Source organism: Hippoglossus hippoglossus, chromosome 12 (genome assembly GCF_009819705.1).
Source record: "Hippoglossus hippoglossus isolate fHipHip1 chromosome 12, fHipHip1.pri, whole genome shotgun sequence".
In the NCBI taxonomy this organism is placed as follows: domain Eukaryota; kingdom Metazoa; phylum Chordata; class Actinopteri; order Pleuronectiformes; family Pleuronectidae; genus Hippoglossus; species Hippoglossus hippoglossus.
The window spans coordinates 137,085-160,952 of record NC_047162.1 but is presented as its reverse complement, the minus strand read 5'-3'; the positions used below and the strand labels follow the sequence as shown (position 1 = coordinate 160,952).

General features: G+C 39.3%; 1 protein-coding gene across 2 annotated transcripts in view; it reads left to right on the top strand.

The window, feature by feature from the left end:
* ncapd3 (non-SMC condensin II complex, subunit D3) overlaps positions 1–23,868 on the top strand; it is a 61,327-nt gene that overhangs the window by 4,822 nt on the left and 32,637 nt on the right. For both annotated transcript variants that reach the window (XM_034602717.1, XM_034602716.1), the window contains exons 2-23: positions 847–1,016; positions 1,840–2,002; positions 2,871–3,037; positions 3,352–3,510; positions 4,089–4,150; positions 4,239–4,326; positions 6,763–6,896; positions 7,549–7,621; positions 7,822–7,947; positions 9,166–9,418; positions 9,668–9,706; positions 12,043–12,135; positions 12,236–12,309; positions 12,466–12,600; positions 12,806–13,026; positions 13,223–13,414; positions 13,522–13,619; positions 13,693–13,802; positions 18,000–18,107; positions 18,330–18,444; positions 21,935–22,030; positions 22,173–22,411. In XM_034602717.1, the coding sequence (XP_034458608.1) occupies positions 847–1,016; positions 1,840–2,002; positions 2,871–3,037; positions 3,352–3,510; positions 4,089–4,150; positions 4,239–4,326; positions 6,763–6,896; positions 7,549–7,621; positions 7,822–7,947; positions 9,166–9,418; positions 9,668–9,706; positions 12,043–12,135; positions 12,236–12,309; positions 12,466–12,600; positions 12,806–13,026; positions 13,223–13,414; positions 13,522–13,619; positions 13,693–13,802; positions 18,000–18,107; positions 18,330–18,444; positions 21,935–22,030; positions 22,173–22,411 (2,915 nt within the window). The remainder of the gene's footprint in view (positions 1–846; positions 1,017–1,839; positions 2,003–2,870; positions 3,038–3,351; positions 3,511–4,088; positions 4,151–4,238; positions 4,327–6,762; positions 6,897–7,548; positions 7,622–7,821; positions 7,948–9,165; positions 9,419–9,667; positions 9,707–12,042; positions 12,136–12,235; positions 12,310–12,465; positions 12,601–12,805; positions 13,027–13,222; positions 13,415–13,521; positions 13,620–13,692; positions 13,803–17,999; positions 18,108–18,329; positions 18,445–21,934; positions 22,031–22,172; positions 22,412–23,868) is intronic.

Here is a 23,868-nt window from a genome sequence, read left to right as displayed (position 1 = left end):
TATAGCTGCAACATAACAATGTGACTTTCAGCTGTGTTTACAGCCAGAGATCGTAAATGCGCCAGAATGAGACTGGTGATAGGCCTGGTCGCGTGTCACTCAAAGTGCAGTCAGCCAATCAGAGGGGCTCAAGAGGCAGGTGAAAACAGCCTGTTCTGTCTGCAGCTCCAGAGAGAAGCAGAACAGAGGACATGGAAATACCCATTGCAGCAGTTTTTTTTGACTTTCAACCACTGATATCATCTGGGGGGTACCAATACCTCAAATTAAATCCAAGAAAGGTGTAAATGTGGGCCCTTTAACTATTGATATCACTTGGACTCAAAGATGAAGTGATTAGATTTCAGTAGTCAAAAGTGACAGTCACTTTATATGAATCTGAAAAAAAGTAGAAATGTGTACATGGAAACTGCACTGGTTTGCGGAGGCATACAACTGGAGCATGGTTATTCTAGTTTTAATCTTGATCCATGCATAATTCCCTGGGAAATCTGTGAAAATGTCCAAAAAACGATCTGCTCTGTGTTAATGGGTGAAAGTGACTTGTTCTGTAAAGTGCTTTTAGCCGAAAAAACTACATATGCGCTTTATAAATGGAGTCACTTTTTATAGCTTTTGCAGTCAATTTAATATTTACCACAGATGTCCTCCAACATTTATATCTCAATTGAATAATAAATAATAATCAAAAATTAATAACAATTATTACCGTTCACTAATTCCTCTTATCTTGTTCATCATGATGACATCTTGTCTGTTATGGTGTTGAATTACTGCAGATACTCGATTGATTGATTGCTTGATCAACAGTAAATGGAAATAATTAATAACTGTTTATAATTTCAGCCTGGGTGGATGCAGTTTGGAATTCAGAATTCACAGAGAGACAACCACTCGATGACACCATAGAAGAACAACTGACAGCCAGTGGAGATGAGGCCTTCCGAAACCTCTATGAATGTTTATTGACCTATGCTGCTGACGGGCAGTCTGTCAGCAGCGTTGGCACTTTACAGGTAAAACTGATCTGTCTTCTGTTCCACGGAACTTATATGCGTGGCTCATATACAGGCAGTTCAACATTTTTACTTTTACTTAGAAAATATGCATGGTAAATTGCATGCACGTTTCTGTTGCTCATTTTCCAAATCATTCTGTAAGTTTCTAGACGGACAGAATTTCATTAATTCTTGCAGATGCACAAAGTTAATTCTGAACATCAAAAATCTGAATCGAGTTTTATTGCCAAGCAGGTTTACACATACAAGGAATTTGCTGTGGTGTATTTTTGCAAGTATAAATACAAAAAATATTTTTAATATAAAAAATACTATAAGCACCAGGGGAGGTATTGTGATTTAAATATATTATGTAACCTAAATATATGTTTACCTGTCCTTTGCACTTATCCAAAAATGTTTTCAACAATGTTTAAAAACCAGAGAAATCCCAACTTTCTTTAGGGTAAAGGTCTTCAGTTTTGGTTACCTTTTAATCATGTCATATCTGCAATTATCAGAACACACACACTAAACTTTAAGGTTTGTGGTGAAAGGGTGATTTACAAAAAACTATAAAATAATAATACTTTATTTATGTTTCTGACCTTGTTTAATTTCAGCTCAGAGTCAGTCTTAATTGTTTTACTTGGCTTGTCTTATTTCCTGCCCTGACATACAAAGAGAAGCAGAGGACAGATAGGTTGACAAGTCATTTTGTTAAGTGTAATAAAATCTTTCCTTGAGCTTGAATTTTGAGAAGATGTATTTTCTATGAGTGTTTTTGTTTCCTATGTGATACCAACATTAAGTGCTGAATTAATCTCATGTTGCATTGCAGAATATCTGGGCGATTCTGGTGGAGGACAGGGTGTCAGTCAAATCTCTGGTGGCTGTGCTTTCCTTCTTTGTCCTAACAGGAAAAGACAAAGTCGCAGATACCCAGCAGAGAGTCAGCAGCCTGCACGCTGCCTCACTCTACCTGCTGCTGCTGGGAATCCCAGGTGAAGAAATCTAGAAATACCTGACTAAGTTGGCTTGTCAGCCTTTGCAGTGGCTGCCCCTAAATTTCCCTAATGTCCCTAATGCCTCTAAATCATTGCTTAAAACTTGGGTTGGGTGATATGCTATAATGTCAGTACAGCCAACAACTGTCGATTGATGATATATCCCTGCCTGTGTGTGCGTGCTGTGCCCCTATGTGCTGGGGTAAGTAAGTCTTGCAAACGTGTAGTGCTGGCAAAAGATTGTAACACAACAAATCTGCACGGGCATTTGCATATACATCGTCCCGCTTAGCATGATATTGTGTGATTTATTTAATTATTTATTTTTTTGTACCATTACGATACAACAAAAACACATGGTAACAAGGTAAAATTTGTTTAAAATAGTTAACATTTTTTCTTTGGAATAAGTACAGTATAACCCGCAATTTTTTTTTGCAGATGTGCTTGTGTGAATCACCCATTGTATCATATATTCGTTGACCGGTTTTGATTTGTTATCGCATTAAAATGCTTTTGAGCAGATTAGTGGTTGTCACAGCGATCTCTTCTGGTAAAAAAAAAGGGAACCAGCTTCATAGGACTGAAAAATCTGAGTTAAACTTGCTGTTACTTCGATAACAGCAAATCTTGCTTAGTAGTACAGGCCTCTGGTTGAGTTGTGCAGTCAGATAATCTGAAAGTTTGGCAACAAATAAGGTGTAGGCAGGTATGTAAACTGAAGGACATTGTAATTGGCTATTAATGGATAACGATTTCTTGAATACACAAAATATTTGTTTACATTTTCATAGTGCTGCACATTTGCATTTGTTTGTTGGCTGTTTTTTTTATTTGACCTTCTATCTGTGTTTATTGCGTCCAGGGAGCATCGCCAACAAAGTTTTCCATGAGGTTTTATTGGACACATGTTCTGACTTGAGCTCTCACTGCTGGCCTCACGACTCTGGAAAAAAGCGCAAGAGGGATGGCCTTAAGACTTCTCAGACAGAGGGCAAACGGTCCAAACCGCAGCAAAAAGGCACTCCAGATGTATGATCCTCTCACAGAAACAAATCAAACCCATGGGACCATTATATGATGTGATGATGCAACATTTGAGACTTTTATACACTAACTTTACATATAGTTTCTTCTTGCACATTCAATTTTTTGCTCAGATTTTAGTTAGAAATACCATGTATGCATCACTAAGATTTACAAAAATTTGACATACAAATGAATATCTTTTAGATTATGGATTAACTACATTTGTATCATTGCTGTATCTTGCACAGATGTACCAAATGTATGATATGTATTATAATTAAATGTTTGGAAATGATGGTGCTTATTGTTATCCTCAGATGGAGGTGGATGAGGAGGAGGAAGAGGAGCTTTATTTCTCTGGTGTCGACTTGTTGAAGATCAGAGATGCTGTATTTCTTCTCGTTCAAACCCTCCTCAGACTCCTGCAGACATTTTCACTCAAAGGCAGACCACAGAGTGCCAGCAACTGCACCCAGGTAACGACAGGTCCACCATTACCCTCACTTCATACTACACTGGAAAGATGACCTGTTTTTATGGGGGGGGGAGGTGTTGTTCTATCTTTATTCAAGAGTGTGGTCTTTCGGTTTGAGAGCAGGATTTAATTGATTTAGTGTTCAGATTTGTAATTGTTTCATTCAAAACCCTGGTTTTCCGTTTTCAAATTTTTTGGCGTGTAACAGCTCTGTTTCCCTAAAGCAGTAGAATGTAAGGTGTAGTGTTGACAAATTAAATTGTCCTACATTCTTCGTGGGTGTTGGCTTTACTTTTTTGAGAGACTTACTCAGATGGTTACTTTAACCATGGTCATGTACTCCCGCCCTCTACAGCTTTTTTGCTGTTCCAAAAGTTTTAAATGAAGGGAAGTGCAGTACGTGTAATAAAGATGTGGAGGGTGGGAGTGCATGAACCTGAATACAGTAACCACTTGTTTGGGACTCTTAAAGAAAAAACGCTTACAAAATTTGAATGCGAAAACTGTAAGTCTGTCTCTTAAACGGAAAGGACACAACTTGAATAAAGATAGAAAAAAACATTGTTTATTTCCTTGCAGATCTTCAGTAAGCTGCTTTACTTTGAGCCGGTCCTTGGACACTTTAACTTTGCTGCTGTACAGTGAGTTTTCTGACATCTTGCTCTGTCATGTAAAAGAATATATCCAGGACATGAAAGAGGAGACGGTAATTGTGTTATTTTTGCACAGAGATATCACCAAGTTGAGGAGTGTTCCTGAGATGGCTTTCCATGGCCTGCAGCTGCTCTGCTCACCAAAACACGGAAACCAGAGAGAAGTAAAATCGAATGCAAAATCATAGTGGGGCCACAACTTGCCAACTTGTTTGATTTTAATTCCAACATATCTCACAGATTCAAGCTGCAAAAATAGGAAACTTTTGATCCACCTGCTCTGGTGTGACTGGAATCTAATAGCCTTTTCTCTCTTTTTGTAGTGACACATAGAAATCACATGCCATTCACAAAGACATGAATGAAAAGCAAGATATACAGGGCCAGTTCAGGCCAAGCGAAGTTTTGTGATGCCAATGGCTTATAGAAAGTACTTTGCTTGTATTTTATATCACAGAAATTCTTACATTGTTAATTGTTAACAAAGGGGATGTTGATTTTAAAGACCAGAGTAAGTACTGTAACTGGGCTAAAAACAAGCCATGACCACAGACAAACCAACATGATGACAAGAAAGGAAATTAGAAATTATCTTTTATTTTTATTTTTTTTCTGGTGCCTGTACTACGAAGCGAGTTCAACATAGAATCAATAAATGAAATCCAATTTGTATAGCACACATTCACAAATCACATTTGGCTCAGAGAAAAGAAAATCTACCCCAAAAAAACATTATTGGGAGAAAAACGCAGAAACTTCAGAGAGCCACATGTGAGCGATCCATCTCCCAGGACAGGCAGAAGTGCAATAGATGCTGCGTTTAGCTGAACAAAGTTACAATATTTACAACATTGATGTTAAACACTTTCTGATCAAAAGTTATGTTAACTATGAGTTTTCTTCGGGGGCCGTGGCGGCCCCCGAAATTTCATGTGAAACACGCGATACATGTGAAATTTGGTCAGGAGTCAAACTTGTGAGTTTTCATCAGGGGGCATGTCCTTGGCATGGCGGTGAATCTTGATGACTTGCCAAGAGTCTTCAAGTAGATGTAACTTCCATGTTTTTGCTCTAATTACTCTCATATTACTGTTTATATGATTGACGGACGAATGTCCGTATTTCTCTCTCAAATAATCAAGAGAGTGAACTGCATTGACCCATAAAAAAAATCTACTGTAGGGTCAGGCGCCTCGCACATGCTCCACTCAGAGTCAGAGTGCCTCCGGCCTGGCTACGCCAGGGACACACTGGAGGCAGAAGCGGCGCGAAGCGAAAATTCTTATGCGAGCTGTTCACACCGGAAGCGCATTTCTCCGTGCCGGTCAGCCCGCAAATCTGCTTCTTCTGCTATTTTGTTATCCGTTCGGGGGGAAATGATGATGGTCTTCACAAGTGACCGACCTATGCAAGATGTGTTTTGAGATGTTGGTGCCAGGTCAGAGAAAGTAGTTAGTTGCATGAAAAGAAAGTATGAAGAGCATAACAGAATAGTGCGTTCCTCTCTCCACTGTCCGCCCGTATTAGCTTGAATCTGTCCAGTGTGGTGACCGTGTCTGGTGGTGTTGTGATTAGCCATGTCTCCGTAAACAGCATGATGCTTCACCGCCGGTAGTCCCTCTCATGGCTGGTGAAAGCCGCTAACTATTCCATCTTATTGGGTAGATCTTACATCACCCATGACGATGGACGGGACAGGTCTGTAGCATCTCCTCCTTGCGCGATGCTGGGCTCCGGCATGGCTCCCCGGCTCACAGTCTCACACAGTGACTAATAGTGGTTGGACGTTGGGTCCAGAGGGCAGGTTTCACACTTAGGTGTGAAGGACCATGGGAGAATGAGTTCTAGAAGCTCTCCTTTGTCTTTACCGGAAGTACATTTAAAAAAAAGTAAGTACTTTGAAGTACTAAATGAAAAACTCGCAAAAGTACATGTTTTTTCTCTATATCCCTTCTCAGGCTGCGTGAGTTCATGCTGTTATATTAGTTTTTAGCACAAATGCTACAAAGTAGTTTAAAAGTATTTATATAGTTGTATTTTGTAGTTCTAAATTTATTTAGTCCACATGCCTGTCTTATGCACAGTTCAGGGGGAATCTAGCGAGTTAAAAAAAAATGAATCCTAGTTGAAACACTGAAGTCGGTAACCTTGCTTCGTAGTACAGGCCCCTGGTCTCTAAAACTATTCAAGTAAAACAATACACAACTCTGAGGTTAAGTTGATAAATATAAATGGTCAAAAGTCTGTATTTATGTATTACTTTAGTCTTGATGACTACTCAAAGAGCTTTACAGTATAGTTTGTCATTCACTCACACACTCATGCAGTGCATCCATGTGCAGCATTTTATTCCTCACAAAGCACGTTGGGCAAATTATTGATGCCACAAATGCTCTAGAAGTGAACACAAATAAAACCGATTTGTTTGAATAAAATATAAAACATATTTTATATATAATAAAATACTAGTGTACTTTCAAAATGGTAATCTACTGACTGTACCATTCTGGTCAAAAATAAGTCATGACAAATATAAACAATTGTGTTCTTAACAAATGTGTTTCTGATGTTTCTAATCTAAAAATATGTCTGTTGTCCAGTCCTTGCGGAGGGTTTTCCACTGCCTTCTCTACGTCATTCTGATGATGAATAAAGGCAACAGGGGCAAACCCCCCCTCCTCGTAATCAGCCAGGCCATCCTCTCCACCCGCGACCAGGCCATACATTTTGTTTGGTAAACAGCTGTGATTTTATCAAATGTTAAACCAAACACTAAAATTACTTATCTAAATTTGATATAGTAATTTTGATGATATTTGACCCAAGTGATGCATAGTGGCATAAAGTAATAATCTTTTTGTCTCTTGTATCCACATCAGCAGATTTATTGCTATGAGAGATTCAGTGAAGGCCAATATTTAACTTTAAAATGGCAGGCTTGACTGAAACAATTTTCACGGGTCACAATGACGACCTGTCAAAACATTGCTAAATGGAGGAAATTATGTTTTGTGATTCTTTAGCTTTATAAAATGTATGTCACATCAAAATCTGAGGCATGCTGAACAAAATTTGAATGTTAAATTCTAAAATAATTTATCACTGGTTTTTATAAAGCCACCAGTACATGCTTTCTTCATGGTAACTGTGCCTGTCTGTATCTAATTAGTTGCATCACACATTACAATTGTCACGAGCATGTGAAAATGGTGACATGAACCAATCCCACGTCCATATGGATATATGGGAATCTGTATGATTGGTATATAAAATGTTAATGCTTCACTTGGTCTTTATTGTGAACTATTTAGTGTATGTCCAACTTTTAAACTGCAGACATGTCACAAATGTATCTATTACTTTGCACATGATTTATATCTTTACAGTCATCTTGTGGATGAGCTAAAGCAGCTGGCATTACCTTTCCTGCATATCCTCTTGCAGCATATCTGCTTCCAGGTGAATCATCCAGCACACACTGCAAATACACACTCGCCATAAAAAAATGACTAAAGTATAGTGCCAATCTCAGCTATTTCTGTTTTAAAGTTATGAGGATATTCACATCAAATGTGATGAATGTATTGCTAGAATAGTTTGCTGTTAGATTGTTATTAGCTGATGCATTCGCATAGCCTTTCTCTGCTGTGGATGTTTAGATGGTGGAAAAGAGTGAGTTTCGAATCCATGGAGCCCAGGCTGTGGGTATGCTGACATCTGAGATGACAAGCACAGACTATGCCTGCTTCATCAAGTGGCTGTTCAACCTTTCCAGACACTCAAAGGTAATGCATCCCAGTCATAGACTGTATACAAAGATGGACAACATGATGCGTAGTAAAGGTCCTAAATCCCGCCTTAGTGGAAAGGGCATTGAACCAAACTAAAAAACGTTTTTCCCAAAGATGTATTCTGTCATTTATGTTAGTTCTTACTTATGTAATGTTTGGATTGAACATGACATTTTGGCGTGATTTATGGCGTTTTCACACTTTGGACAAAATCCTACTACAGATTTAATCCGATAGAGTTCAAATTTGGTATATGTCATGTTTGGGACTTTTCTATATAAAGTTGTATTTTCAGCGAGTTTTGTGCAGGTTGTGTGGAAACGAATTTTAATGATTTGCCAGAAAACAGGAAATGCTTGTAACGTCCATGTGTATTGTCCAATCTGCCTCAAACTTGTCATGTACAACAAAAGATATGGATCTGTTCTGGACGGATCCATATGATCCATGTCCTTTGTGTCAATAATATTCACATTGCCCCCTAGCTGTAACAGGAAATATCATGTTTACATTTGGTGTCCTGCAGCTAGCCCGTTTACCCGATGCATGTGAATTTTGTTTAGGAGAGCCTAAAGGAGTTGGTCATACCGTACAATGAAACTTCTTAGTTTTCATCAGGGCGTGTCCATGGTGTTGCTGCAAATTTCGATGTCTTGCCATACAACTTCAAGTAGCTGTAACTTCCACAGTTTTTGCTCCAATCACTGTCAGACTTCATATTTGTGATAAGGGTCCCGCCCTGAAAATATCTGTATGCCAATATACTATAATAGTCTCCACGCCCCCTAGCTGTGACAGGAAGTACCATGTTTTATACTGTGACATGCTACACCTAGATTTTATTTTTTAGAAGAAAACTAAATAAGTTAAATCAAAAGTAGTAAATAATCAAAAAAAGGACACCTCAGGACATGAGATCATATTCAGTACTTACCAGTGGAATAGGCAGGGTGCAGTATATCAGTTAGATACACTGTAATGGATTCTGATTGAACATGTTTTAGTCACCGCTACTCTTGCTTTCAAGTTCATAAGGATATTAAAAAAAATTGTTAAACACTCTAATTCTAAAATATTATATTCCTAGTTTAACATTGGTTGGACCACTTGATGTGGAAAGTGTACCAGCCTGCATATGAGTTGATAGTAGCATTTTCTTTTCAGTATTTGAGAGATATCTACAAACCTTTTTACGAGAAACCTTCTGTGTAGATGGTGTGCCGACTCTTCTCTGTGGATGTGGTAATGGTACTGCTGGAGCAGCCTGAGAGGAGGCCGGGGGAGTGTAAGGAACCGGACCTTGCCTGCTTCCTGCCACACAAATTTCTGATCCAGAGCATGCTGTTCGCACAGCAGATGGATGAATCGCCCACTGTCCAAGGTCATGCCCTTTCCTGTCTGGCCCAGTGTCTGGAGCTGCCTTCACTCGATGTCACCCGGGCCATCCACGACCTCTTCTCTGCCAGTGAGAAAAACACCCAACACCATATGTAGTTGTATTTTCCTATGAAATTCATTCATATGTGAATAATCTGGGCTAGCTTGGGGTCTTAGTCTAGTACCTGTTTCAGACAATACTTTTTGTATATGCATGATCGCATGGGGGATTATATTTGAATTGTCAGAGAATTTATTTTAAGAGTTCTTGTTTAAATCATAAACTGTTTCAGTAGACACATTTCCACTAAAGTAACCTGTCTACTCCTCTGCTAAGCTGGAACCCAGACATTGTTGGATGGTGAAACCACAGAAGGTACACTTTTCCTTTATTGCAGTTTGAGTTGAAGTTGAGACCTCCCAAACCACATGAGAAAGATAGATATCACTCTATTTGATTCTTGTCAACTTACTTGTAAAGGATTATTCTGGTTTGTTACAACTATAGTTTTATTATTATTATTCTTTGTACTCATCGAGTTAAAGCAACACAGTATACTGGGCGGGCGTAACGGCTCTGTCTTGCGTTCGTTTTTCACACCGCTGGAAGGATAAACTGTTGTTACACAAATGTAGTTTGAGGGAGATCGAACAAGTACACTAAAGTTACAGCAATTTCGTGTGTCACGGCGACTTGTTGAAATTTGACGCCGCGCCACTAACATGGCATTCAACTAAAACTCAGACTTCATCATTAATGTCTTGAGAGCATTCTGACAAAGTTTGACATAGTTTTGGTCAATGGACGATGAGGAGTACATCAAAGTGTAAAAAAACAAGACATTTCCTGTTGCCACCAGGGGGCGCTGTGACTTTAAGTCATGATTTCTGTGTAGATGGCAGGCCGGGATGCTTGTCATACATGTCCAGTTTGGAGTCAATTGGACCATGTATGTCCGAAATACAACAACCTTGTGTTTCTTTGGCGACTCAACACAGTTTTTTTTTTTTTTATCTCCAAGGACTCAAGAGGACACTCACTGAATTTGAAATTGATCTGATGATAGGTCTGGGAGGAATTCGTTAAAATACACAGCGTGTAAAGAGGCCAAACTGGCCACTAAATTCAAAATGGCTGACTTCCTGTTACGGTTATTCAAATTATTGCCTGGTACTTTTTTTCCCGTCTGGTCATAATCTACGTGTGTACTGAATTTCGTGAAAATCGGAAATTGCTCGGTTTAGGGGGCGCTGTTGAGCCATTTTGCCACACCAGTTTCCAATTACTCCAGAATATGTACATTTTCACCAGGCCTGACGAAGTTTGGTGAGTTTGTTTAAGCCTCCAAAAATGGGATTAATTTTCCTGAACAATCAAACGAAAAGCAATAGGACGGTGCTTGTGTCCTAATAATCTTAAAACCTTGACACGGAACACACGGTTCACAATTAGATTCATGTTGTCATGTTGATTTTTGACATAAACACCTTTCAACCTGTGTCTGAAATGCTTGGTTTAAGCTCTCTGTGAGCACCCCCCTCCCGCTAAAGCCTAGTCTGCTCTGATTTGCGAGCTGACCCACTCTGTTGTGATTGAACTGCTTCCAGCGCTTGTAGGAAACTCTGGCCTCTGCTTTCGCTTGTTAGCTCGCTTTGTTGGGGGCTGTGCCACAGTAGCTGCTACACATGCATTATGCAAGAAGGAAGTATTGGACAACTGACAAGTTGTTTCAAGAGCAGTGTTTTCTGTGGGGCATATGAGCTCCCTTTACTGAGAACAGATCTTTTCCATACAAAATAACACACTTGAGGGAAAAACTGAAAAAGCATAATCTTTTTCATTTAATACAAGAGCAAGCTTGACACAGCAATATTGCAAACTGGGACTAACGACAACAGGTTGTCCAGACAAAGTAAACTCAGACTCTGTGGTCCTGAGGTACAGATCCACTCTAAACAAAGAGCTCTAGGAAGAGTGTGGCTGTGTGTACTAACTGGGCACGTTAATTTCAGTGTGTTCATTATGAGCACTGGAGATGATGGCTGGCGTGGGTGATGAACAAGGATGCAGGGAAAGACAAAAAACTTTTAGAGGTTGTCCAAAGTTTAACTAGCACAAGGTTGTATGACACTCTGCGAAGTGGTGATCTTCTTGATTCTTGTGGGGTTTAGGGAGATGCAGGAAATGCGAAAGCCACGCTGAAGTATAATTCTAACAGCATGGGGTTTGCTTCTATGCAGTGGGTGATGCCCTCTACTTTAAACTTAAATTATCGAAAATCCATCCCCCTTGATAACCTCCCAATTCTGCCATCCCTCTCTCAGCTATCCCCCCATTTTGTGAACAAGTTTGTAGAAAATCTGTCCACACACTTTTATTGTTCTTACCCATAGAAATGATTGTTAAAATTATGAAAATTTGAATTTAGATGTAATAAACCAGCATTATTCAGTTTTTATAAGAATTTGTTGTTGCAATAATTCTCAGTGATATCTGGTTAAAACTATCACAAGTAACTAACTGTTTCTCTGAAGAGATGTTCCTTTGAACACATGGATATACTGTATACTACTTGCTGGATACATGTATTTTTGAAGTAAGTAAAAAAAAAAGTCTCAGTCAAGTGCATTTAAATTAAGCTAAACTGGATCCCAGGACTGGTGCACTGTATGTTTTTTGAAGTGTTTTTAATAGATGTGATTATGTTTCAGGTATTCTAACTTCCCAACCGACTCAGAAAACCTACCATAGTCTGCCATTCAGGACTGTGGAGATCAGTAGCACTGAAAGCTTTGGCTGTGATGGTGAGATAAGCAAATAATGCCTCTTTTGCATCAATTATTACCCACTCAAAGTCTGAGCTTGACTCAAAGATATATGAGTTGATATATATTTTCAATGCAGCAAGAGAGAACACGACTCTTCTCCTGCAGCATGTGAAAGACTCTAAGACTAACGTGAGGAAATCTGCACTGCAGGTACCTGGAGCTGAGCTTTGTCAGATAGCATCATGTTTCAAATCAGTCACCAGTATGTTTATTTTCACTCATTAGTGCTTTAGGTGCAGTAAAACAGTGGTAAAACAATAGATGCACAAATTACTTTAACTTAGGTGCTCTGTGGTCACTTCCTAGGCCCTGATGAGTCTCATGAAACATGCTGTGATCCCCATGAGCTGGGAGAACTTGACTACGTTGTCAGAGCGTTGCAGAGACCCGGCTGTGTCTGTGAGGAAGAAGGCCCTGCAGTGTATGGGAGACCTACTTGTGGTAAGTCTCAGCTAGCGAATCTGAGAGGCATTAAAACAGATGGCAGAAAACAGAACAAAACGCTAACAGGGGCTGTTAGTTGTCAAACCGGATATTGTTTCTCTTGCTGCATAAAGTAACAATTTGCATGCTCTCAAACAATCTAATGACAAGAAAAAAAAAACATTGAAAAAAGTAATGTTTTTCTTTTTGTCCCGACCACCAGGCTAAACCAGATTGCAGTATGGTGCAAAAAGCATGGCTGCAAGGAGTGGTGCCAGCTTTGGCAGACTCTGAGAACTCTGTGCAGGACAAGGCGCTGGAGGCTCTGGATCAGCTCGTGCTCAGTCAGGTCAAGCCATACTCTGCCAGCTGCCACTTGGATATCAGTCAGAAGCTGACCTGGGACCTCCTGTGCTTGCTCTGTCACAAGTGCCAGAATCTCAGGTTGGACAAACTTCGTTCAGTTAATAGTTTTCCTTTCATACAAAATACACGTCATATTGTTGAAATGAATGCTGTTTATTAGCTCAACATAATCAGTTGCAGCAGTCTTTCCAAAACAATTTTTATCGACTTTAAATAGTTTTGGAGCATTGTCATATCACCTTTCCTGATTTTATTTTTGTTCCCGGCTCTCAAGCCCCTATTTTAGCAGGGCTTTCACCATCTGGTCCAAACAGGACAAGTTCACACCGACGTTCATCACCAACCTCATCTCACACACTAAGGCAGATCATGCTGAAGGGGCCTGGCTATTTCTCTCCAAGGCTGTTGTTTTGTCTCCCAGACTGCCTTATGGCAAGATCCTGGAAGCCTGGGACAACATGATCAGGTGTGAGGGACAAATTTATTTATCTGAACTTTAAGCTCATTTTTTATTTTCTTAAAATCAGAGTATTACAGTACATACATTTATTGTACATTTGTTTTTGTTCTTAGTTCAAAGGATGAAAATGTGACAACCTGCTGTCACATCCTTTCTGTGATGGGAAATATTGCTGCATATTTGAATGAAGATACCAAGGACAGGATAGTTGGTAAGTGATGTGGTATGACATAATGGGAAATTAACTGGAGTCAGCAGTAAGGTTATAATTTATCTCTCTCCAGATGATTTGATGTCTTGGTTGAAGACTTTCAACTTGGCTTTAGAGGTGATCAGTGCTGCTGTGGAGACTCTTTATCACCTCGGCCGTAGTGATGACATCAAACAGACTCAGGTTGGACATCTTGCTTTCTTACTGATATGATTTAGTATCTGTTCTTAATTAGAATGTCAAATAAAAATAGAAAATAAAAGATACATTTATCTATTAAAATGTCTTTAGGAATTGCTGATATCTCCTTTTTCTTTTGTTAAGGTGAATGATTACGAAGATAAGACAGGATGCATTGAACCTCCTTTCCTTACTATTTAGAGAACATTTGCACTGCTACATGCCTGTTTGGAATGGGCTGTTAACTCAACCAGTGGTAATATAGAATTTTTTCTTGTCAATAGTGAGTCCTTCTCCAACAGGCCTACAATATACTGTCACTTTTTTATTATTTGCGTGCTGGACATTTTGTGCAGAGCTTTTCATATAGACTCTATGGTGTAGAGGTAAGTTTGTGTTCGTCCTATCTGGTTTATCTGCAATGAAGATTTTATAGAATTTTATGGTCGATAAAATTAAACTGAATTCGCTGTAATTCTGTTTATTATGATTGTTGTGCTTTTACTTTGAAGACAACTTGCGAAATAAGAAGTGTTTTTTTGACGGGCCAAACAATTGGCTGCTGTAGTTTTTGTGAGGACGTAGAAAAAGACATGTTCAACTTGGTCTGCAGACTGAAGGCACACTTCTCTGTCCACACTGCAATTTTATTAATATTGAGTGAATCATGTGTCCAAATCTCATTTCACTTCCCTGGACCACAAAGAATGCACATGCCAAGTGTGAAGTTGATTTTATGAACAGTTTGTGAGATATGCGTTCCCACATACAGAAAGACAGACATTTGTGGAATTAGTAGGTAGATTCAACTAGCTTCTTATAATGGCTGCCTGTGATAGGGGATATGGAATCTAAGTGAGACATGTTAATGGCCTCCATTACACGGGTGGAATATGTGGTCAAAAGGCTGCTGGTGTCTATTGAGGTGTCAACCCGAGAACTGTTGGTGGGAACCAGTGGTGAGGGAAGCCGTCCGGCTAAAGGAGGCAATGGAGAAGGACTTTTGGGTGGTGTCGAAGAAGTTCAACTCAGGAAGGGAAACCATGGCTTGGCCCAGTGTGTGGCCCAACTACTGACCTGTGCTTGGCAGTGGAAAGAGCACTTTTAAGAAGCTCCTGAACCTGCCCTACAAGGATGAGGCAGAGTCTGAAGCCTCAGGGGAAGCCTCGCCCATACTTTATCCCTGGCATAGGTAGCTGAGTTAGGTAAAAAGCTCCCTGGTTGGAAGGTGCCAGGGTTGGATGGGATTTGCCCTGATATGTCTAAGGCTCTGGATGTTGTTGGGCTGTTGAGTCTGACATGCCTCTTTATTGTTGTAAACTGGTTGGGAACAGTATCTGTGGTGTGGCAGACCCATAGTGGTTCCCACTTTCAAAAAGGTGAACTAGAGGGTGTGCTTGAATTATTAGGGGATAACACTCCTCAACATCCCTGGGGAAGTCTCTTTCAGGAACCTTGATGGGAGGCTCCGGTCGATTGTCGAATCTTCAATAAATGGGGAGCAATGTGGATTCCATCCTGGCTGTGGAATTGTGGAGCAGCTTTCTATGCACATATAAAATCTTGGACCCATATTTCAAATAAAATATTACAATCCGAACGACTTCTCAAGCACAGGTTGATGATGGTGGAAACAGGAAGTCTCTGACATGGCCAGTGTGCGTGACATGGTGTGCCACATGGTGAGAATGAGCAATGCAGCGATGTAGTGGAAGAAGCCAGGAGAGTGATCACTGAACGATCAGGCAGAAGACAGGCAGGCAGGATACATGCAAGCAAACTAAAGCAGCTCAACGATCAGTCTCTAAGATTGGCAAAGACACAGAGTATGACTTTGGAATCCAAGCAGGGAGATAAAAACAGTAAGAGCCAATACTGAGGGATAATACCACTTAGTCAGACTGTATAATGTGGCGATGAGTGGAGGTATGACCTGTGTTCTTATACTAAGGAAATGATTAGTCGGAATCAGCTGCAGGTGCGCCAGGAACCTTCAGAGTAGAGCCACACCTTTGCCCAGACCTACCTTGCAAATAACACACACACACACTCGCACATGCCACACTAATCAGAACACCTGCAAACTCATGCATACACATTCATTCCAACACAAACAGGGGAGGGAGGAGCGGCCATAGTACAGACCATGAAACCTCTGATCAATCCTCACTACTACCTGTAAACTGCATGAAAAACGATGCACAATAAAGCGGAAATAATGTGCTAAAAATGCAATGCTAAAATAATAACACCCAATCCTTTCTAGACTACTTCTGCATGTGGTCTGAGGGATGTGATCATATCTTGGGGGAAAAGATCAATCAAATCAAAACGTACATTATCTCAAGGCAATTTACATAGAGTTGAGACCTAAAAGATTATAGAGAAACCAACAGTTCTCACAATGAGCAAGCACTTCAGTGACTGTAGAGAGAAAAACCTCCCTCATAGGAGGATTGGGTTTGATTGTTAAGGGCTTTGTATATGAGGAGCAGGATTTTAAATTCTATTCTGAATTTTACCTGTGCCAATGCAGAGAAGCTAAGACGGGAGTAATATCTTCTTCTAGTTCCTGTCAGCATTTGCGCTGCAGCTTTTTGGATCAATTGGAGGCTTATCACATAATATAGGACTACAACAGTCCAGTCAAACAAAAGCTTGTTTAAACTTTTGTTTAAAATTAATGTTTTTAATTTTCATGATATTGCGCAGGTGGAAGAAGGCTTTCCTGCAGACAGGTTTTTTACAAAGAAAGTTCCTCACAATATAGCTGGGGGCCAAGCTAATGACATTCAAGGTGACTATCTGGTCAGACAATCTTCCTCTGAGGTGGCCTGGGCCAACAAGTACAATGTACAGTTTTGTCTGAATTTAGAAGTAAAAGTTATAGGTCATCCAGGCTTTCATCCTGGAATTTAACTAAGTGATTGGATTCATCAGGCTTCATAGATAAGCACAGCTGCTTGTCATCTGTATAACAATGGAGGTGTATGTGGCGCTTTCTGATAATGTTGCTGAGGGAAGGCATATACAATGTGAAAGGTATCCAAGGACAGAATTGTGGAACTCCATGACTTCTTAGTGCATGGAGGAGTCATTGTTAACATTAAGAAATTGGAAAATATCTGATAAGTATGACTTAAACCAGCCTAGTGCTGTTCCTTTAATCCCTACACGTTGTTTCACTCTCTGTAACAGAACCTTACGATCATGACCACATAAATCACACCAGGGCTCCAGACTAACCTTTAACATTGGTCTTTTTCATTTAGGTGCACCAGCACATAACTTGGGTGCACCCAAAATTCTTCACTGAGCCTGTTTGGAATGCAATAATACACCTATTAAACCCTTTCTTGTCATTTCCCATGTACATTGGTAATTTCCTAATTAGAGCTGGGTATCGCCACTGATTTCCCAAATCGATACATTTCCGATTCACAAGGTGGCACCGGATAAATGTTACCAGGTCAGTAAATAGGATGGGATGATTTACATTAGCTTTTTGGTTTATATTGTATTAGGTTAGTATTACAGTGTTTCACCTAGGATTGTGTGTTTTGTGCATATATGTGTGTGTTGGTGTTTGTGTCTTGTGAACTGTTGAGCGAATCAACACTAAGTAAACTCAAGTACTGCTCAGGTTCTAATACTGTAGCTCGTGATGAGTGTTGGTATTTATTGTTAAAGTGTAACGTGAAAGCAGGAGCATGGAGGGAGGACACTCAGACAGTGACATGGCACAAACTGCACCAGACTAACTTTTTATATTGGTTATACTGCTGTGTCTAACTTTTGTACTGCTGTGTCTAACTTTACGGAATTCCCCTCTCTCGTGCGTGTGCGTGCGTGTGTCAGAAATTTGTTGTTGCATTTGTGCAATTTTTTTTTTTTGTATTTATGAATTGCGGGGCAGATCAAACAATCTTTAGGAAGGACGTTCCCCACCCTTGGTGTACATAAATATTGAAATCACTGACTGTAATGACATTATCTTTGCAAAGAACTAATGGGTGTAAAGATATATAATAGCTAGATAACTAATACCAACTGCTAATACCAAGTACCTACCACTCTGTTGTCACCTATAGAGGACAAAAGCTCGTGTCGGACTGTTATCACATGATTGAATAAAATCACAAATTATTTCCAACCCCTAAGCTTGCAGTTTCTCTAGTGTTATTTGCTTTCTTTCTTCAGGCATTTCTGAATCAGCATGGCGGTGAGCTGTTGTCACTCTGTGAGGGTTATTTATCATCCGTCATCCTGACTGAAAAGGGAGCTGAGAACCTCAACGAGGAGCTGATGGTGGGAACTAACTCTATGCTGCTTTTCCTTGCAGGTTAAGGTCAGGATTCAGTTTGAAGTTATTGCTGTCATTGTAAAAGACTTAGGGTTAGGATATTTTAAAGTTTTGATTTAGATTTTTGTTTCAGTATTGTCTACATCAGACCCAATATCCAACATCATCCCAGGTCAGTACCTTTTTAGTGGCACTTCTTATATAATAAAAAATGTTCTCTCTTCAAGGTTAAACATCTCCACACGCTTGGTGTGGTGTCACTCCACTGCCCTGCTGAAGTTGGCAAAAAGACAGTGCTGCTGGTAGAGTCTGTCCTCACAATACATTCTGACAAACTGGCAGGTATGGAGAATTGACATGAAAATGAACTGGCACCATGCCGATTTGTCAAGACACATCCACACACACGTTTGTCTTTGGGCCTGTCCCAATTCCTCTCCCTTAGCTCTATCCCTAGATATGAAGTGCCCCTAGAACACATCGAAATGGCACAACACTACCCCTTCCCGGCCACGTGCAAAATGAAGGGGTTGGGCCAAGTGGTAGGGTGTACCGTAGATGAAATTTGAAAAAAACCTCCCCACTCATGTTATACCGTTTTCAGTGTGATGCAGAAGTTTGTATGGACAGGACTAATGTTACTTTTAATAACCCATGTAAACACGCTGACTGTATATTGATCGATAGATCAATCTCTCCCATCTGTCCTTCAGTTGTCAGATGTGTCACTATTATAATGTTGGTTGATAACGGTTGTTATTATAATAACGTTAGTTGATATTGCGATTAGGGCTGGGGATGTCATCGATTACGTAAATACGTTGAGTTGTGCAAAGTTAGGTAGTTCTCTGCATGGACTCATCTAAGCTGAAGCGAAAAAAGTCGCCCAAGCTCATCTAGCATAGGTCACCAATAGGCCAGAATGGACCCAGATGCCATTCTATACAGACCCAGTCCTGTTATTAGATTTCTATTTCTATTTTAACCTGCGCAACTTTTCTTGCATTTACAGTAGTCTTATTTTAACTTGCGCAGCTTTTTCCGTCTTTACGGTAGTAAATCCTGGCAGCACATAGTAGTTTACTTCTCTCACTGAACAAGAGAAAGTGGGAACAAAAAGAAAAGTTAAAGCTGCTTAGTTGTTAATATTTGGTTTATATGTGTAATGTAGTTATGTATTAAGAAAAAGAATAGTAAGGGTAAACTTTATTTTTTTCAAAAATTAAACACTTAAGATGCCTTTTTCAAAAGCTCTTTATAAAAAAAATTTTTGTAATGCAAAGCTTATTTTACTTGAAACGAGAAAAGAACATTTATTTAAGTCTTATTTTATTATTAGAGTACCCTCCAGTTCTGTGTGAAAATTTATATTAAACATTTTTAAAATACTATTGAATTGTACTTACTTTATTTTATTTGACAGTCAGTTCATACAGGCATTGATACAACTACTAGGCTACTTCAAGATACATTTTTTTAATAGAATGCTCAACTTGAATTTACACTGTTTTGATATTCCTCCAGAAGGAAACTTGAGATCTTGTCTGGGACTGTAAATGGCTGATTAGCTGTCCAGACTGGGCGATGTTTTTTGTTGTGGAATAATGTCTTGCAGTGCATACTTTGTTTATTGTCAAATTTGCTTGTATTTAAAATATGGTGTTTAAAAATTGTGAATATAAATTAAAAAATATATATATTTTTTTATAAATTCATTATTATATTAATCAAGTAATTAAAATATATCGTTAGATTACTCGAAAAATTCATCAATAGATTAAACGATAGGTGCAGCCCTAATTCTGATAACGTTGGTTGGCGGCTGATGACATAGCGAGTGGTGTCCTAATTACTAGGGGAAGATTTTCTACCCCTTTGTGGCTTCTTTTGGAGGGGGACTCTACCTGCAAAGGGCATTTCATATCTAGGGGTAGGGCCAAGGGAGAGGAATTGGGACATGGCATAAGAGGTGAATTGGGAAAGGCTCTTTATCTAGTTGTGAGGACTTTCATTGATGTAATGCTTTCCCAAGCTGAATACCTGACCCCAACTCTTACCTTGTGACACAGTCTCATAAAAGAAATAACAAAAACATGATGCAAGTTTAGAGACATAAACAATAATATAAGTAGGAGCATACCAATGAAGGACTCTAAATGCAAGAAATAAAGTTTAAAAGTGGGATAAAATACTAATAAAACAAATACACTCTGTTGATTGCTCCCTCAGTGTAGGAAGAGTATAACTTATTTTATGAGCTCTACCCTACTAACCCTGTATGAAAGTGATCATATCTTTCAATGTTGTATGGCCTGGCTCGGGTTAAACTCTTTGAAAATGAAAATCATACAGAGAATAAATACCATAGAACTTATTTAATTATTTGTTTGACATAACTTAATAAAACTGTTACTAATAACGAACACAGAGGAATAAACTATGAATAAACATTTCCTTTTTTTAAAGGTGTCAAAATGATGCCACAGTTTATAAAAATAGAATACCTTTTAAGTTTCTTTATATATGTATCGTACACACCTTGTTGGACTTTCCACTGTAAACTTTTGCCAAATTGCTGATACTCGCTAGCCGTAGCTAATGCTACACTACCGAAAATCACTTTGCCGCTCCAAAAACTTTAGACTGACTGCCAGTCAGTCTATGGTGGTCGTGCAGCACAACCGCTTTTTTAAGTGATTTCTGGGAAAATAATATTCCCGCTTTTCTGGGTGAAACTAATATAATTTAAAGGGTTTGTTTTGGATCGGTATATATTAGCATTCATGCCACTGCCCTACCTGGCATTTTTGGTAGTATTTGAGCATTTCCGATGGTGGTATCAGGACCACAACTCCTTCCTGCCGCTACTGCAGTAGAGCCCCAGAGCATAAATCAAACTTAAATTAAAACTAAATTTTTTTTAATTAGTTTTGTAAACACATGAATGAATACTATACTGCACATGATGTCAAGTGTTTCTGATTTCTGAGGGTGCGGGAGGAGAATATGTAGCGTTAAAGTTTGCGGTAGTAGTAACGTCAAGAACCTTAATTTACTTTCACCGCTGGTCTTTGGGGGGCCAACACTAATATTGACTTGCTCAACATTCTTGATACAAATTCCTGAGATTCTTTGTTTAATCAACAGTTTTGTATGGTGGACTAGGTTTTTTTTTTTTTTTTTTTAAATGTCCTTTGAGCTAGATTAACGATTCTGTACATTTACAGTGAGTGATCAGCTTCCCTATAGACCAATAACATTATATAATAATAACATTTTAATTATGTGCTATGTAAGTAATGATTTGTTTCTATATCACCCATCTAAATAAGGTTACACATTCTTTTAAAGATACATTGGAATTAAACAACACAAGACAAAAGTAAGAAAGATAATATAAAATTAAATATTAAAAACAAATAAAAGACATTAAAACCAGTTTAAAAATCAGGGGTCAAAAGGCTTTGCTGTAAAATATGTTTTAAGCAAAAATTGAAACAGGTAAAGTGGTAACAAGTTTAGTATTTGTTTACTACTCTATGCTGATATATGGACCTGGACCTTATTAATTTAGCTCCAATGCAGATATTATTCTGAATGTCCAAGAGCTGCTCTAACTTCTCGTTTTTTTTAGGCACAAAAAGTTATACAAATTATTTTGATATTAATATCCAACATTATGAATCATACATACATTACAATTCTATTTGATCTCTTCTGTACCATTTTTGCAAACCTCTTGCACAATGAATAAGTCAAGCTCTGCATTAAGGGACTTTCAACTATTGTATGGTAACATGGCTGACTTGTTCTTTATGCTGGTTATTGACAGAGTGCCCGGAGGAACTGCCAGCCTCGCTGCCTCTGTCCCAATTCAAAGCAAACTCTCTCCCTTCTAGAGTCAAAGCCCATGCAGTCATCACTTTAGGTAAACTGTCTTTTGCTCTTTGTTTCTGTTTCTCTTTTAGTAAAATCTGTAACATTTTCTTAATGCGAAATAGCCTTGATCTCCATGTATTCTTGCTGTCTCATCATACATGTAATGTTTCTGCTCTTGTGGTCTGTTTTAGGTAAACTGTGTCTACAGCACGAGGAACTAGTCCAGAAGTACTTGCCAGTGTTTGCCAGGGAACTGGAGGTTGGCACAGATGTTGCTGTGCGCAACAACCTGGTGGTGATCATGTGTGATCTGTGTGTTCGATACACTACCATCGTGGATCATTACATCCCCAACATATCTGCCTGTCTGAGAGACGATGAAGCTGTCATCAGGGAGCAGACTCTTATAATGCTGACCAACCTGCTCCAGGTGGGAATTGTTCTATAAATTCTACTCTACACATAGTTTCAAACACGTAATAATAGGTCAGGTAGACCTACAAAAGCCTTTACTTATTCTGTGGCTGAGTGAAATGCCAGTTCAATAATGCACATGCATACTTTAAACTAGCACTGTTATCAGTAGGCTGTTTTTTGTTTTGTTTTCTTTCCACAATCTTTTGGACTAATTAGGCAATCATTATTATTTATTTATTTATTTATTTATTTCACACACCTCCCGATGCTGTGGTCAGCTGAGCCAATACGTGTGTTCTGCAGTAAGGTCAGGCGTACCGCAGTTAACCCTTCTCTTGAGTCTTCGTTTGTGACAACAGTGGTGTTCATGTATCAGGGTCCAACGGTTGATCTCCACTTCCTTCGACACATCCCCTATAACCAACTATTCTTGGCTTATAAGCAGATAGAGTAACTTCACAGTCTATACCTCAACCCAGCCTCTGCTCATCTCTGAGAGTTAGTTGTTTTGTTTACAGGGATCGAGACGAGTGCTCTTTGTGGTTACACCCCACCTTTGTCATCAGACTCCTCTCAAAGCGCTTTGGTGGCTGACTAGCCTGAGACTGTCTGATGCAGGCAATGTGTTGGTAGCTTGGCACCTTACTTGACGGTGGGAGGCACTGATTCACCTTCATCATACCTGACTACAATTAGGGCACATTCATTGTAGTCAGGTAGCCATGGGTACACTTTTTAAGCTGATAAAATGCTGTCTCTGCTTCGTCAGCCCAAGTCACCTTACTTTATATCACACTTAAAAAGAACTAGTTCAAAGTTCAGTTCATACAGCTAAAAATGAACCAGTCATGTTCATTTTGTAATATCCAAGGGACCAAGGTCCCACCCCTCATCCTGTGGTGATTTCGATAGTGACATGTGTAGCATGCTCGGAATCACTCAATATTTCTCACTTATAGGTATCAACATCCAGTTACACCTTGACTCGGGACCGCAAATGACCCACAAGCTGTCTATAATCAGAAATCAACTGTAAAACCAAAGTGACAAGTCTATAATGTATAGGAAAAGGTTATTGCACATTTTCCAGAGGTGAGTAAGCATATCAGTGAAAAAAGACAGTTAGCAGATATGCAGAGGATTTTTGGACGTGAATTGAACTATAATTTCAGATCCCTAACCCTGTATTGTCTGTGAGATGGTAACAGAGAGAACAGTCTGCGCTGGATGGCTGTGGTCCTTGTGACCTCCAACTTAGATTGTCGGCAGTTCAATCCCAGTCTTTTCCATTCCGCATGCCGAAGTGTCCTTGGGCAAATTACTGAACCTCAAATGGCCCCTTCTCATAGAGCAAGTGCTACACATAGATGGACTGTATGAATGTGTGTGTGTGTGAATAGGTGAATGACTAAAATTGTACTGTACTTTGAGTGGTCATCAAGACTAGAAAAGTGCTATATAAATACAATC